This window comes from Centruroides vittatus, unplaced genomic scaffold (assembly GCF_030686945.1).
Source record: "Centruroides vittatus isolate TY-2023 unplaced genomic scaffold, ASM3068694v2 contig_790, whole genome shotgun sequence".
NCBI lineage: Eukaryota > Metazoa > Arthropoda > Arachnida > Scorpiones > Buthidae > Centruroides > Centruroides vittatus.
The window spans coordinates 641,775-660,121 of NW_027122510.1; the positions used below are offsets into that span (position 1 = coordinate 641,775).

The window sequence follows — 18,347 nt, forward strand, 5'->3', positions numbered from 1 at the left end:
ATTCATAGAAGCTGAAGCAGGCTCATAAACTAAACCAAAAATGTTTGTTTCTAATAAAATATTGTTGGAAGATGTAAGGAAGGTGTGAGATTGATTATTAATAAAACTTTCTTATTTTAATTAATTCTTTAGCAAATTACTTGACCAATTATTAAAATAAGTATGTTGTTACTTCAAAATTGTTGTGTTCATAGATGTTTGTGATTCAATAGATTACGCTATATGCTATTGCTGTAGTTTCTGATGCTATTGTCAAATGCATCTATGTTCATAAATTTGAAAGTCAAACTCTTCTCTGTTGTCTAGTTTCATAGGAAAATGGAGGATTCTTGTTTAAAACAAGTTGAAAATAACTTGCCTTATGATTTGTTGAGGCAATAGAAAGGTGGTCATAGAAATGGGGTCTCACTTATTCTTTTTATTTTACCACTATTCAAAAAAATAACAAGGACAGTTTGATCTAGCAAATGATAACTTTATAAATTATTTTTTTTTTTAAATATTCTAAAATGGCACTCATTAGACATAATCATTTGTTACATGCATTAACCACAACTGTAAATATTTATTAGGTGTTGAGAAAAGATATTCCCCCCAATGTTGAATTGACAAGTGATTTGAAGATACGTACATGCATTAATCCAGAATTTTGGCCAATGGAGGATCAGGTAACAACAGAACTTCATCCCGACATTCCAGCTTTTGTTCCCAGGCAGTCATTTTTATTTGAATGTTTTTTAAATATTTGATCTGATGACGAAACATTGACGTCCTCGGAAATGTTTAATCCAGAATAAAACTCATGATTCCTTGAGCATTTTTAGGGTTTATATGGGTTTTTTTCTGTGACTATATTAATATAAATAATCATTTTATGATAACATCTTCAACTATTTATTTTTATTCTGAAATGTTTATAGATGTTCCTGATTCAATAGATCTCTCTATATGCTATTGCTATAGTTTCACATTCTATTGTCAAGTGCATCTGTGTACATAAATTTGAAAATTATGTTCTCTGTTGACTAATTTTATAGCAGGATTCCCACAAACAGGAAATGTCATGTTTTTTATTTTAGTCAGAAAAAAGGATAAAAAAAAAAAGGATAAAAGAATAATCTACCCGAGTCAGGATAATTAGCCAATGGAAAAACTGGAAACAAAAAATTATACCTGCTCAGCTGAATCACCCAATTATCTGATAACAAGCCCAACTTGTCATAGCCTACTTATGGTCAGACACATACTATTAACTTGTCCCTAATACAAAATAGCTCAAGATTATTATTTCCAACAACAACTATTCCCAGTTGACAACTAAGTTCTACATCTGTTACTAGATGATGGTGGACAAATTTAATCTATTATGGCATATTTTCAATCAATAAACCTATATTTGAAGCTCTAAAACAGTATATAATAGAAAGATTTATGGATTATTAAAACAACCAAAAGGAATTCAAATACCAACATGTCTTGGCCAGGTACTTTTTGGCCTACTCATGTCTTTCTATTGAACTTCCCAAATCCAACCAACCAGGAAACTCGAATCAAATGATGGAAAAATCAGGAAAATGTATTAATTTTTGTTAATAGTAAGTTTATACTTCATGTTTCTTCTGTTACGGAGACTGAGCAATTAATTAACGAAGTCTCTTCTATGTGACTTATAATTGAGTTTATTCTCAAAATTTGATTGGTTGATTTTGATTAAATTTTGTTGTTTTACATAATATGAAATGAGGAAATTAAAAGTGTAATAAAAATTGGGGTTGATGATATTTTTCAAGATACAAGATCAGTAGCACAGGTGCAAGTTTTTTTATATTCCAGTTTGTGCCGCAGCGACATCACTCCTTTAATAGCAACGAGTGATCATCGTAGATTGCCTCTAAAACAGTATTTATTGACTAGCTAGCACTTTGACTCAATTCTTAGTTCACGTTTGGACTGGAAACAAACTGTTTAGTTCTGCTTTACTTTTCTTGTGTCAGGATAAGGCAACTTCGCTGTCCTAACACATTACATTCCATGATGCAAGCAGTTACTAATGTGATTTAATTTCAACTTATACTTCTTACATGATTCTTTTTACTAACCAGAATGTAAATTGCTGCTTTTATTTTTTTTGTAATTTGTTTGCTCTGACTTGTTGGCTTTGTCAATAAAAACTACTTGCAATTATTTTTACTGTTAATCTTGCAAGCTGGGAAACGACTTTGTTACAAGCAAGTGTAAACATGTAATATCCAGATATATATATTACCTTTCAATTTCATAGTAAATTTTTCAATTTTATGGGTACATTCTAAAGGAGATCCTATTTAGTACCATCTTCTATGTTTGTGAGACTAGGTTTTATTTTTCTGAAACTTTTAAATTAAAACAATATCAATGATCAATGGTCGGAACCATCTTTGAACCCAGATTTTAGTTTGTTAGAAAGGATGAAGATTTATATCACAAATTTTTCCAATGTGTGCAAAAAAGTTTTTCACTCTGGAATATGTGGCGAAAAGGAGTTGTTATTCATAGTAAGGGGCTAATTTAACAACAGAGTGATCAAAATCAATGTATTTGCATGGAGTGCAGATTCATTACAGGGAGATACTTCCTTTTAACAAACTAGAAAGCAACTTGCATTAAGTCTATAGAAATATTCAGTTCTAAGGACGACGATATGGTCAGTTTGCATTAATATGAATCACTAGAGAAACAGTAGCTAGTTTGCTAGGGTCAAGGTCAAGATTGTAGAATTTATGGAGTTAAGAATTAATAGGAAATCAAATTAATGTCTAAATGATTTTCAGATTAAATTAAAATGGGGAGACGACTCTATTTATTGCTTCACTGTGGACCAGTTTATCAGTTTGGTTAAACAAAACAAAGCTAAAAGAAATCAGTGATTTTTTTTTCTGCTGAAGATTGTTTGAAAAAGTAGAAAGTAGGCCTACTTTTTGGTGCCAAAAGAGTAAAAAAGAAGCCAAATCTGGCATCATCATATGCACCCCTGATATTAAGCTAGCACATGTTTGTACTGGACTGCATTCATTTCAAGGGATGGATGTCCTAAAACTTTAACTCCTATTTTCTGAGTATGGTAGAATGGTCTGCTAAAACCAGATGTTTGAATTTCTCTGTAGTCGGAGATTGAACTCGTCTTTGCTTACTAGGAGAAAAACATTCTATTTAAATAGAATAATTTTAATTGAAATACGACTTTGCTTTTTACACTTTTTGATGTGAATAAAACTATTATTGGAAATAAGGTTATTTCTTGGGGTTGTGAAAATAACTTTCAGTTTGTTTTAATGAATACTGGAAAATTGTTGTTCATTTTATTGCATGAAAATGAACATTGTGACAATGGCGTTTCGCCAAAGCAATGGGAAAATTCACTTTAACATGAGAATTTGCTTTATTGATGATAGTTTTAATGCAAGTTGACCGTACTAGTGCTGTGATTAGTTGGATTCTTAACATTGTTCAAAGTAAATTGTCATTAAGCTGTGAAAAAATTCGAGAGACATTTAGAAACGTATTTCCAGATAACTGTATTTCTTCAAAGTGCGTGTTAGGTGAAACTATATACTTATACCTTATGGCTTTGCACTGCATTTTGATACAATGCCTAAAGATTAGGTGCATTTCTGTAAAGAATTTGTTGTGTGTTTTGATGAAGCAGTGAAAAAATCAGTTTGACTTGTCGTATAACCTTATTTATTCGATTTTTTGATATAAATCAAAATAAAGTATATACAGGTACACAATACTATACTAGTGTATGTTTATGAAGAGACGAGCTCGACGTCTTTTAAATGGTTTCAGTAACAGACTTATTCCTTTACTTAAAAACGATGGTTAATGAATGGGCCTAGTGTAAACTTAAGTATTATTAATCAAGATGCTGGATGCTTATACGTTGAAAGAGATGGGAAGTATTTTGTGACTTTTGACATCTGTGGTCTACGTGTAATAAATAATTACAAAGACTGACCTTAAATCTGTTCATTAGGAACTTCACACATTTCTGTGAGATATGTTTTTACTTATTTACTGATTATCCAGCATGCTATGTAGAGTTTACTGTAATCGCAAGGAATAATAAATTTTCACCGAAACACTGAACAAACCAGATGGTTGGAAAATATTAACTGGTTCTTAACGACGTGATTGAATTTATAGCAAATTCAAAGAAACTGCAATCTAATCCTTGTAAGGTTGTCACAGAACACATTAAAAATGAGTTCATTAAATGTAAATTAGCTTTTTATAATGTTATTTTTTCTGGTTGTGAACCATTTTTAAAGCAATTCCAGAGCTTAGGTTCTCTGGATCTTGTATTTTTTTTCTGCATAATATCCTGAGAACACTTTTAAGTCAGTGTGTAAAAGCAAGTATGTTATCTTTTGCCAATAATGCAAATAAACTTATTGTAACATTGTTGATAAATCTTATTGACAAGCTTTGAGTGAAGCCCTTTAAAGTACAGAGTAGTAAAGGGGGTTTTCTTTCTTAGATTAATCTGTCATTTTACTGCAACCTAAGGTTAGTTGCTTGAAAATGAAATCTTTTAAGTTACTATAAAATGCAAATACTGTGGTTTCGCAGAAGAGGCAAAGAATCAGTATTTATTGTGCACGGATATTGAGGTAAATCTTCATAACAAGTTTAAATTTGAGCTCAATTTTGTTGAGGAAGAACTGAAATTTCTATCCTTCTATTCTGTTTAATAGTAAAAATGGGCTTATTTTTGCATGAAAATGCAAATGTTGAAGGAGAATTTTATCTCATAAATCAATTTGTGTTGAAAATTAGCTTGAAGAAACCAGATGTGACAATAGTAACTGGAGGCAGGAAAGAAATACCAATCACTTACAAGATGCTTCTCTCCATTAGATCTGCCAGAAGGCATTTTGAGAAATTCCTTGAAGGAAAGGCAAAGGAAATGTACACAGCACTGCTGAAAAGAGGAAACTCCAGTTAGAAATAAAAAACAACTTGAGTTAGGAATTTTTGAAAAAACTGTCAAGAATATTTAATTCAAAAACTTTGTGGGAATCCTGTATAGGCAAATGGAGAATTCTTTTTCAAAACAAGTTGAAAATAACTCATCCTATGATTTGTTATTTTTATTGAAATTTATCAGACTTCTATAGTACATGCAGTAGAATTAATGGAAACATGATCCTGCTGTGGTCCTGCTTATTCTTTTAATTTAACCATCATTTAAAATAACAACAGTTTAATCTAATAAATGACAACTTTGTATTTTTTTTTTTTTTTCTTTTCTTTTTAAATGATTCTTATTATGACATAACCATTTTCTTACATTAACAACTGTAAATATTTATTAGGCAGTGAAAGATATTCCCACTTTTGAATTGATGGATTATTTGAAGCTAGATTCGTGCGTTAATCTACAAGATTTTCAAGTCGAGTATCAGGTAACGACATAACTTCATCCCGACGTTCCAGCTTTTGTTCCTGGGCAGTCATTTTTATTTGAATGTTTTTAAAATATTTGATCTCATGATGAAACATTGATGTCTTCAGAAATGTTTAAACCAGAATAAAACTCATGATTTCACGAACAGTTTTAGCATTTTTATGATTATTTATATTCATATATAGTCCTATGACTATACATGAATATAAATAATCATCTTATAAATTGGATAAACAGTACAGGTATACCTCGAGTTACATCGTTCTCGATTATACATCATTTGTCAAAAAAGTATATGGAAAAGTAAAAATCAAGTTTAAGTCGTTTTATTCGACTACATCCGTCCGCCACAAATATTGAAGTCGTAATATCACTAGAAAAGCGTTAAATCACATAAAATCGTATTAAAATATGTACATTTACAGTAAATGTTAATATAATCATCATAAATCCTAGAGAACGAACCGTGTTGTCGTCTTATTTAGCGGTCTTTAAGTGCTCATTATTGGCGTTTTCCGCCGTAGTTTCGACTTACGTCGCCTCTCCTGGAACCAATTACCGACGTAAGGGAGGTATACTTGTATATTATGAAATTTTCTTCCAATGTAACTCTTTCTTACTTTAATTAATTCTTCAGAAAATCGATTGACCAGTTATTAAAATAAGTAGGTCATTACTTTGAAATTTTTATTTATGTTGATAGATGTTTATGATTCAATAGATTTCTGTGTATGCTGTTGCTATAGTTTCTAATGCTATTGTCAAATGCATCTATGTACATAAATTTGAAAATCAAACTCTTCTCTGTTGGCTAGTTTCATAGGAAAAGAATGATTCTTGTTTAAAACAAGCTGAAAATAAGTTGTCCTATGATTTATTTGTTGATATTTTTACTGAAATTTTGTTGATGCAGTAGAATTCGTAAAAATATGTACTCTGGTCTTACTTATATTCATTTTATTTAAACCATTGTTCAAAATAACAAGAAGAACACATGTTGATGTGTTAAATAGTAAATTTGTATTATTTTTTAAAATATATTTTTAAATCATTCTTATTATTATGGCATAATCATTTTGTTACATATATTAACAACTGTAAACATTTACTAGGCATTGAAAGATGCTCCTGCTATTGAATTGAAAGATAATTTGAAGATACGTACACGCAATAATCCAGAGTTTTGGCCAATTGAGAGTCAAGTAACAACAGAACTTCATCCTGATGTTCCAGCTTTTGTTCCTGGGCAGCCATATCCTTACACTGGTAAGAATTTATCTTAATAAAACTTATTTAAAATTGGAAATTTTAATGATAGCATTTTTTCTAATAACGTTTGTTATATTTTCTAATAACGTTTTCGTAAAAGATTTATTAAACAAATGACAAAATAGTTAATTAAAATGACAAGAAAACTGTCTGCCCTTTTGAAATACTTATTCAATACCACTCATGGCTGGATGAAAACTATAAAAATGATCACACTAAAACCAAAAAATATCCAGCAGAAACAAACTTTAATAAACTAAGCGAACATTTTAAACTGTTTTAAACTGTTACCTTCAGGTTAAGTTACAATAGAATGTAAAGAGGAAAGAACTACTGTACCATTAGTTTTTCATTTTCATATTCAAATTATTCACATTGCATTAGAACATATAACAAACTAAAAGTTATCTTTATTCTTTTTTTATATACTGTATGTTGTACCTTTTTAAATATTAAACTTTATTAATTATTTCAAAACAGATTTCTTTTTTCAAGGTGCATCTATGTCTGATATGTACTTTGAATCATTTGGGAACGATAAACTAAAACAGCAATTACATGGATCGAACGATTATTCGTCCTGTATGGATGGAGATGCTGGAACCGACGCCGATACCGAACAGGAACCGGAAGGCAAGGAACAGGATGGAAAAGATTTCTGCGATTATACAGAAAAAGAAAAAACAGTTAATACAAGTGATCAGCCCAAAAAAGAACTATTAAATAATGAAACTTCAAACGAAATAATTAATGAAGTTCAGAAACTATCCATAGGAGAGGAGTCTAATGTGATAACTTCGGGACCATCTAGTGTAAATGAAAATAATCAAACCAATAATAATGCTTTCGAAGAAGCTTGGAAACAAGTGAAACGACGTGCAAGATCACATTCAAAGCCAAAAGTATGATTGAATATGAAATTTGTATATTTTTTTTTTAGCATAAATAACAATTATAAAAATAATTGTCAACTTCGGTATGCTTGATTAATTAGTTAATATGCTGATAGTATGTAAGTTGTTTTTAATGTGTATTAGTTTTTTATTTGCTTTCTACAAAGGAAAAGGACATTTAAGATGTAAATTTGTTGAAATCAAACAACAGATACATGACATTATGAAAGAAAACATTGTATTTTCAACAAAACCTTTCATGAAAATTTAATTATTTGCTCCAAAACTTTTATCTTTTTGCAATTTTAATGTATGTAAGCAGTTTCTTTGGTACTTTTAGTTCTATTTGATAAATATTTGCTGGAAAACAATAAATATTTGTATAATAATTGTGGATTAGATCTAGTATTTAAAAAAAAAAACACAAAATTACATTAATTTTAATTTGTTTTAATTTAATTTATTTAAAAGTCAGATATTGACACATCAAAGCTGTAGGAACAGAATAATGGCGAGGTTGAAGCCAAAGTTTTAAACGCGAAAACGTGTACGTTGGATGTTCAGCGCTGCTTTCTTGTAAGCCTAGAAGTTTGACAATGGTGTTTGGAATGTCAAGCATGATTCCACTAACTTTCCAGATGCCATTGTCAAACTTCTAGGCTTACAAGAAAGCAGCGCCGAACGTCAGACGTACATGTTTTCGCGTTTAAAACTTACCTCAACCTCGCTAAGAAAACACTAACTCTTAACTTCAGCTACTTTAACATTAAAATGTTTTTGATCTTTTTGGGTATCATCAGTGTTTATATCTAGCATAAATTTCTAAAAAGAATATCATTTTTCAATGCTATCATTGGATTTTTGAACGTAAAGGTTTGCAGAAAAGGATAACTTTCAAATTTCACATTTGGAAACAAAAATCTCCTTGGAGATAGCATTGACTTTGGAAAATTCAAGTGATACATATATATAGTTCAGAGATAGTGATTTTAACATACTTATGGTGAATAAAAAGTATACATAAATAAATGAAATAAACTAAAAACAACAGACTAAATCCTAAATAAAGCATTCCAGGGTGTGGAAATGACACACCAGTAAACAACACCACACACCATATGCATGTATTTCAGAATGCTTGAAAAATGAATGTTTTTGGCTACTTTTAGGAGACTGCTTCAGATTATTAAGCCATTAGAAAGTCATGAGATTCTTTGTATTCCAAAATAAAGCATTTTAGTTTCTGTGTGACATTATTTAAAATTTAAATAACAACTAATGTTAAATATATAATTGGTGCGTAAGTTGACATTCCAATCTTTAAAATTGTGCAGTTCTTTCCAAATTTTTTTCAAAAAACATATTTCTAGTTGTTTGTGGAGTCTTAAATCATTTCTTTCTCTTACTGGACAGATTAAACAGACTTCTTTGAATCATACCAGTTTCTCGGACACTGGTACAATGTGTGAATACCCTCCTAATAATAGTCTCGAATGTTATGGCTTTATATATTTTTTGGGTTACAGGATACAGTTGCTATGTGGCGGTGTTAGTGTTCTAGGTTACAATACACCCAACATTTTTATTTATACTCTTGTAGTTTAATATTCATGCCTAGAAAATTGCCTCATAATAACTGCTTTTGCTCTAATTTTAATGTTAATCCATGTGGATTGTTGTTTACTGTGTTTAAAAAATACTCTCTGTTAAGCTTCTTGGTCCAGATGATTAGGATATCATCAACATAGTGTAAACACAGGATCATATAATCATTAAATATAGGTAGGACCAATCTTTCAGCTATCTTAATACTAATTCACAGAGATTTCCTGAGGTGGGCTGCTTATAGGGATATTAATGCTGCATAAATGTTTCATTATTAAATCGAAACGAGCAGTGACTTACTTGGTGAGTAAGCTCTAAAATATCAGTGTTGTATCTTTTGTTTGGGATGGTGTTGAGTACGTGATTGTGTAATGCAGGGATGGGCAACCCACGGCCCTCAGGCCGCAAGCTGCTCACAGTAATATTTTGTGTGGCCCGCATGACATAAAATATGAATAAATATATCAATTTTCCAGCTTAAGGAAGTATTCAACAAAAATTCAAATGTTATTTTCTACAACTTATGTTTATGAATAGTTTTTTTGCAATGAACTTAGTAAAACTTAAAACAAGAAACCAGCTAACAGACACATGGAAACTAATTTAAAACTAGCAGTGACTAATATTTAACCAAATATTTCCAATATATTACGTTTAGATCAGTGCCAGAAGCTATATTAAGTATACCTGTGCTAATTTATAATTATATATGAATAAATAATTCTGATTTACCAACATTTTCCTTCCTTTTTTCTGTTGTGTGCGGCCCGTGTCAGTCAAAAGTTTTGAAATGCAGCCCTTACATTGAAAAAGATTGCCCATCCCTGATGTAATGCACAAAAACATGGTTTGATTTTGATTGAAGGAAATGTGAAACAAAGTGTAACACTGTTATATATTCATTGTTCATTAGTGATGCAAAGATATTTACACACATCTTGTCTGTAAATATGTTTACATCACCCGTTTTGAACTAAGCATCACTTGAACTTTTGAAAAGTCAATGCTATCTCTAAGGAGATGTTTTCATATGGAATTCAAAAGGGATTCGTTTTCTGGAAATGTTTACATTCGAAAGTAATGATAGAATTAGAAAACAGTGTTCTTTTTGGAAATTTATTCCAGACTTAAGCACAGAAAATGACCCTAAAAGGTTGAAAACATTTGATATTAATGAAAGTGGCTGAAGTTAATGGTCAGTGTTTTATAAATAGAAATATTAACATGATTTTATTAAAATTAAATATATTAATTCAAAAAACCAAAATCTAGTTTGTGTACTTTTAATAAGGTTTATTAAAAGAAATGCAATGAAAGTACATCGCAATAATGGGATAAGTTCTGTTTATCGTGTAGTTTGATTATGCTGAAACATTAAAAATTAAGATATAGCATTGATTTACATATTATGTCTTCGAGCATTCATACTTTATTTTATTTATTTAATAGTGGCTGAGTGGATAAAACTACCAAATGTTGGTAGTTGGTCATAGGCTTGTGTCTGATTAACAGGTTGACCAATTGGGGAGTTTTTTAGATGTCAGATCACCTACATTTTGTGGTTTTTATCTTCTCAAGCTAAATAGATAACATGCTCTTAAAATATTTTTACTTATTTCTTGAGGTTATATTTTAAATGTGCCATTTTAGCTAGGAAAGAAGCAGTACACCTTTTATAACTCCAGCAATATATTTAATTAACCAAAAACGTTTTGACCTACTTCCAAAGGCCTTCTTCAGTTGGGACATCAAACTTAAATGAAAAAATTACATTCAAAAAGCATATTAAATACAATGGAAATACCATATTTTCCGGCGTATAAGACGACTTTTTAACCCAGGAAAATATTCTCAAAAGTCGGGTTGTCTTATAGGGTGAGTATATTTCATACTCTATATTTTAACTGTAAAAGTCGAGAAAAATACGGCAGAAAATACGGTAATTTAATGTTCTTCCCAATCCTTTTATTTCCATTGTATTTAATACATTTTTTGAATGTTCTTTTTTTATTTAAGTTTGATGTTCTAATTGAAGAAGGCCTATGGAAGTACATTGAAAACATTTTTGGTTAATTAAATATATTGCTGGAGTTACACAAGATGCACTGCTTCTTTTGTTACTCTTCCAAATTATTTTGTAAGATAGAGGAGAAATTTAGTTACTTTCAAGAACAGAATATTTAACAAAAATATAAATAAATGAATTGCTTATCACAAAATAAGTATATTTGCCTGTATTAAGTTTGATAGTAAATAAATACCTAGGATACGTGTTAGTTTAAAGTTTGGTTCAGCATGATTTGATATTAGATAACAAAATTTAATATGTTTACTTGTTTTGTGAAAGCTGCAAGTTTGAATTTTATTCTAAGCTATCGTTCGTACCTACTTTCTTTCACTAAGCAATTTAAAAAATAATCTCTGAATTATGTAGATAACTACAATTCTAAATGAAAGATAATAAAGAACTTTCCGTAACTGCACTATCACAATAACAAACACATGCAGTAACTAACATTTACTAATCATCTAACGTTTTCAGTTAATGATTAGTAAATGTTAGTTACTGCATATTTCATAGAGAACTGATGTAATTCTATATTAAAGTTTGTAAATATATTATTCAAACAAACGAAATTACTTTTTTCTTGTAGCCAAATTAGTTTAAAACAAAATACTTTTGACCCTTAACGAGTTGTTCTCAGCATTTACTTGAAAATCTGGAGTAAAAGTCGAAGATAAACTGATTTGCCTTTCGGAAGAAAGAAATTTATAAGTTGTGTAAAATGATGCTTATCTTTACTTTTAAACAAGTTTGTTGTCAAATAAATGAATTTTATAAGTGTGTTGCTCTTCTTAACTGATGAGTCTTTTAGTAGATTTTGCGTACCGTGTTGCAAGCACAGTTAATACCTTTTGCTACTCTGTTGTGTTTAAAAACAGTGTGGTCAGAATCTGTGCTAAAACAAAGCAAATTAAAAAATGTTCTTGCGGATTTCTATTGCAAGAAATTAAACGGTATGCTACATATTAACGACTGTTGATAACGATATATATTAAGAAGCAATTATTAACTATTGGATTTCCGTAGAAAATTGTTCTGTAGCTTAATAAAAATTTCAGAAAAATATGATTCGATTGTAGTCCTTGAGGATTCTTTAGTTTAAATATTAATTTTTATAATCGTTATTTTGAATGATACATTTATTTAGATTTTATATATAATTTATAGATTATAAAATTCTGTTTGGTTATTCATATTGTGGTTCAGTTTTGTCAATATTGTTTTATTAAATTTTAATTAATGGTAGTAAAGTATTTTTATTCATCTAAAGATACTGTTAATTAATTTCAATAATTAAATATTAAATTAGCTTTACATATATTCATTCTTGAAAGTTTTGTAATTTTTCCAACTGTATACTTGTTCAGGAAAAGAAAGAACAGCCAAAAACAATGGAAAGCAAAGAAGAATTAGAATTCCAATTTGACGAAGAGATAGAAAGTACACCGCACGGAAGGAAGAATACATTTACTGATTGGTAAGAATTTTTAAAGAAAAACAATTAATTTAATATGATATTTAACAGTTAAAATAGTGATAAAATATGTGATAAAACTTTCATAATTATATGTTTTTTTCAATAATAGTTTTTACATCATGTATTTTACATATATTAAAATGCATTAGTAATATATAAATAAGACACTGAAATGCCACTACTTGTTAATGACAGTTCAATGTAACAGGTGTTTTTGTTATTAATAATATGGAACCTGTGATGATAAATTTGAGTATATTACAGATTACCTTTGATAAAATTTTCTGGTCATTCATTACAGTTTAATTTTTCTAGTAAAATTTTATTTTTTCTGTATAATATGTTTATGTCAAGTGATAATGCAACAGTTGCATCATCTGTCACTATTGTGGCTAAGTAAGCAAATAATTATTTGAGAGTATTGCAGTATCTGACCCTAATAGCACCGAATGATGTATATCATTTAATGGGTTATTAAAACCGTGTTGTTACTCAAATTATAATTCTGCTTCTTCGAATAATGTTAATATTAAAGTAAACACTGTCTTCGAATCTTGGTTTTGTTGCTTATTAATAAATGCGTGACCCTCAAAAATTTGATCAAAGGTTAGAGATTTTCAGATTCTGGAACTTGTTTCATATTACATATAACTTAAAATACCTAGAACAATACAAAACAGTTAAATCTTACAATGGGTTGTGTAAGTTAAAGTTGTGGTTTCATATGTCTTATTTCACAAAGCATGGAGTAAGTTTTTGAACCACTGCCATTTTAACTAATAGATAATGAATATTTTTTAGTAATTACAATAACAAATTGAAACTCAAATGTTTACTACAAAAGTTACGAAAGATTATTCATAAAAATTCCAAATGAAATATTTTATTTTAAAAAAGTTTTTTATCAGTTAGTTTCTTAAATTGAATTTTCATAGTTTGCGAAGGTAAATCTGCGCAAAAATTTAATTCATCTTTCGGTATAATTAATATAAGAACGATCGAAATATTTACTTAAAAATATTTTTTGCCAAACATTATCTAGCAATAAGAATAATTTATTATTTACTAAAAACATTTTTACTATTAAAACAAGCATCCAATGACACCATGGAGAAATAAAACAGATCATTTCTTAAATATTAATTACTTTTTTATAAAGGTATATAATATTATCGATAGTTTAGAAAATGTGTTTTTTAAATTAATTTCTCATGAATGAAGATTAAAGAGAACAATTACATAGTGAAATGTCAGCATAAATTATAAGAGTTTACCATTAGATTATGTCATATATACAGGACAATCCAAATGTCAGTTCTCTCAGTCAACTGAGTCTGTCTGTATATAATGTCATTCAATATCCATACTATGTTGTTGTATTACAATATCAGTAACTTAAAACAGTATACCGAAGAAGATGGGTATAAACGAAAGAAAGAAACTCAAAAAGATTAAAGGAGTCGGGATATTTATTCCGATAAAATTCCATTCGTGGGATTGAAAATCCCAAAAAACTCTTAAATCTGAATAAGTATCCCGATTTCTTTAACACTTTTTTTTTTATTTAAAACCTGGGGCCATATTCTGGTCATCGTCTCTGGTCTCTCGTCTCTCACAAGCCGGTTGCCAATTGGCTAATCATTTGGATTAGGCGACCGGCTTGTGAGAGACGAGAGACCAGAATACGGCCCCTGGAGATTTTTCATTATTAAGTGTGGCTGGAAGAGTTTATTTGCAATTATTATGGTAATAAAAAATAAAATTTTTATGGGAAATGTTGTAAAGAAGCAATATTAATCTTTTCTTTATGATATTTCTTAGTGACGGCAATTTTATTATCGAATATGCACAAGGAATAAACTACACTTGATTTTATTACAACGATATTTATTTTTCTGTGTAGATGATATGGAATCCAGGGAAAAACTTTCTCATTCTTAGGTTTGATAAAGTGACATTTCACTGTAATTATTTTATTACTCATTCAGATTAAAAATTTTCGTAAAATAATCTTCGGATTATCTTTTTGCTAATTTTGTAATGTTATATATATATAGTTATTATGCTTACGTATTAAAATTAACACTATATCATAATATTAAAATGATTAAGTATTTTATGATTTTAATTGTTAAATTATTTTCTATGATTTATTTTATTTATTGGCTGTGGATTTTTCAATTAGGATGGATATTTCACTAGCCATTATCATTATTATTGTCTTATTTATGTTTTAGCCTGATTAATGGAGTTTAGAACTAAGCTGTACCGATATTTGTCCTTGGTGTTTTTGTGATGTCTCTTGTTTCAGTAAATTGTTAATAAATTGTAACAATGTTAGAAAAAGTGTAACACGATACCTTACATAGTCTAACACAAACTAGTAAACAAAGTTTTGCATACAGAACTTAAAACTATTGCTAGATAAAATAGAATTCTTCTTCGAAAACAGAAGAAATTTATCGATTTAAAATTAGTTTTGGCATTAGCCTTAACTAAAATAGTAAGCCTATAGTCTTGAAATTGTTAGTATATTAAAACTGCTTAATGAAATTAAAGTTTGGTTTTAAAAAAATAATAATAAATTAGTAAATATTGTATTGATTGCTTATCATGATTTTAAAATAACGTAACTATCATATTTGCATTGAAATTAAATAATTTTGTTTGAATATCTTCTAATGACATAACAGAATATAGAGCAGAGATCATGCATTTTTACTATTTTTTAAAGTTGAGAAATAGGATGCTTTTAAGAAAGCTTGATATTTGTTAAGTAATGACTTCAAATAAAGTAATTTAAAAGTTATTAAGCAGTTTTAATATTAATACATGGAGCATTTCGCATTATTTTTTTATTCATTATATAAAATACACATAGTAATAAATAAATTAAAAACTAATCGTGGAAACACTTTACAGTCGATGACTAAACGGCAATTTATTTATAAGGCAGTTCTATAACATTCATCCTTACCAACAATTAAAGAAACGTTAATAAATTAGATTTAATTCAATTTTAAAGATAATCATTAAATTAAAATGTGATGTGTCTTGCGCTTTGGATAATGACAGGTGAAGATACTTTTAAAAATTTAAATTATTTAATAAAAGCAGAATTTTAGCTAATATAGCTAATGTTTGATGTTTTAAATTGGTAATTGGTAATCTATGAGAAATATTTCTTTGGTTATGAAAAAAGCTACAGAGAATTACTTTATATATGTTTACACCCCATATTTGAATAAAATGATACTACACAGGGTTCATAGTGGTCATGGAAAATCTGGAATTTTCGTGGATTCGGAAAGTAGAATTTCATGGAATTTACACGGAGCAGCAATTGCTGTACATCGTTGTGCTTTCGTCCAAAATAATTGATTAATTGACACAGTGAGTGTGCAAAGTTTCAATTGTGTATATAATGTGTAAAGTTTTCTGAGTTTGGTTTAATGAAGCTACAAAAACTTCATCAGACCAAAGGGTACACTCAAAAACTGAGTGTTTGCTTTCCAAACAGATCAGTTGACTCAGTGAATAACTGTTAAAATAATTCTTGACTTATGGGAGTTAAATACTGATATGTATAAATTTAGTTGAGATTAAATAGAAATTAACATTATCAACTTCTGATCATCAGTTTGCACCTACCTTACTAGTTAGGATCAGGTAGGTATTCTCTATGTTGATTATCTGTGTTGATGTTTTCTCTTAAAACATCACCTCATGGACAGTCAACATAATGCATACCTACCTGACCCATTATAATTTATAAGAAAGCAGTGATGCTTCGTTTAGAAGCAAATGCAAAACAGCTTATGCTTTTTGTGGACACTAAGAGGGCCTTCGTAACTTGCCCGTTATTGGTTCAGCCGTGCTCACAATGGGGTGGCTAGATGGTGAGGAACAGGACCCGACGCGTTCTGGACGGACCGTCAGTCAGGTTAAACAAAATTTCTGGGATTGATCAACTGACTGGACATTAACACTTAACTACTCAGCTATTGATTGCTGTTTCTTACCTCTTGGTATATAACTTGTACAGTACCACTTGTTGAAAAAGTTAATTACATTGTATTGATCAGCTTTAAAGTGAAACTGGTAATGTTGATAATAATTAAGATTTTAACAAGCATGTACACAAAGAATTTTGTATTGTTGTAAGATTATAAAACTTACTAATTTTGCCATAAGTACAGGACATGCTTTAAATTTAACATTAGGACACTGGAATTTTTGACGATGATATGGAAATTTACGACGACAAACTGCTATGAACCCTGTACTAAATTCTAATTAGAAACCATAAATTCAAAAGAATTTAAAAACTAGTGTTGTTTTGCAATAAAGTCTATATATTTTTTTTTGATTATTTAAATGCTAATAACAGCTTCTTTATGAATTTAAAAACTGGTAATTGCTTATACTTCGTATTAAATAGTTTACTGAATATTTACATAAAGGAAAAGTTATTTAATTACTCCACGAAAATGGTTTGATTAAACCAGCTGAAACTTTGCTTCTGCCGTAGTCTAAACGTTTCAATAATAAATTCAATAGTTTCTGTTCTCGTATAATGTAATTTTTATATACAATTTGAAATTTTTTCAGACGATATTAAATAATTATAAACCCAAAATTCTTAGTCGCAATAAAAGACTTCTTGGAATTTTTAATATTTACTTGAACAGTTTCAAGATTCAGAGAACAGAGAAATGGAATTTTTTAGTTTTTAAATGAAAGATTATGTAATTTAAAATGATCACTTAGATAATACTAACTTTAACGTAATTAAATTGTTTTTAGTAAGAAAACTGCCTCATAAATTAAATTCTGTACCATCCTTGTGTAAACTGTTTCCATAATTTATATTAACTTTTAAGTATGAAATGAAATTTGTCTTGAAAATTTATTATATTCTATAGTTATTGACAATAATTTAATTTCTGAGTTTCACAAATATATTATTTCAGTTCATAAAATATGGAGTAGTTATATGGAAAATTATTTCAGTTTTAAACAAAAAAGTTTGATCTGTTCATAAATTATGGAGCCAGAAGTTAATTTAGTAATTCAGTAATTCACATTTCTCGTTTTCTTTCTAAAGCTTATCCTTAAAACTACCATATCGTTACGATTGATAGTTTGAAGTAACAATTTTGAATTAGAACCTGCTAAACAAATTGCGATAAGAATTTAATAAATCGAATGTTTTTGTATCAAAGGAACTGCTTATCAAATGTAAATTTTTAAATGCATCCTGCTCTCGACAGATGTTGCATTTTTCGGTGGATGTTACCACTTTGTTTCGGGTCTTATTTATCTATCTCTCAAATTTTGTTTCGGCAAACAATGTTGGGATTATTGAAGATCTGAGTGGTTGTCTGTTACGTCGTCATGTTGTTATATCATGAATTAATGTTAGCATACGTACATTGCCTCTGAATGACTCATCATCATAAACTTGAAACAACTTTACTGCCAAATAATGATGATGATGATACATTCTCCATTGAATTTACTATCGTAAAATTAACATATTAACTATGTTTTTAATGAAGAAAATTTGATTGCCATATAATAATTTGA

At 29.1% G+C, this 18,347-nt stretch overlaps 1 protein-coding gene across 5 annotated transcripts in view; it reads left to right on the top strand.

Moving 5' to 3' along the window:
• Window positions 1-18,347, top strand: part of larp (La related protein) — a 131,158-nt gene that overhangs the window by 66,032 nt on the left and 46,779 nt on the right. For 4 of the 5 annotated variants that reach the window (XM_067278101.1, XM_067278102.1, XM_067278104.1 and 1 more), the window contains 3 exons: window positions 6,562-6,715; window positions 7,199-7,620; window positions 12,649-12,758. In XM_067278101.1, the coding sequence (XP_067134202.1) occupies window positions 6,562-6,715; window positions 7,199-7,620; window positions 12,649-12,758 (686 nt within the window). The remainder of the gene's footprint in view (window positions 1-6,561; window positions 6,716-7,198; window positions 7,621-12,648; window positions 12,759-18,347) is intronic. The other variant, XM_067278103.1, reaches the window with a different exon arrangement.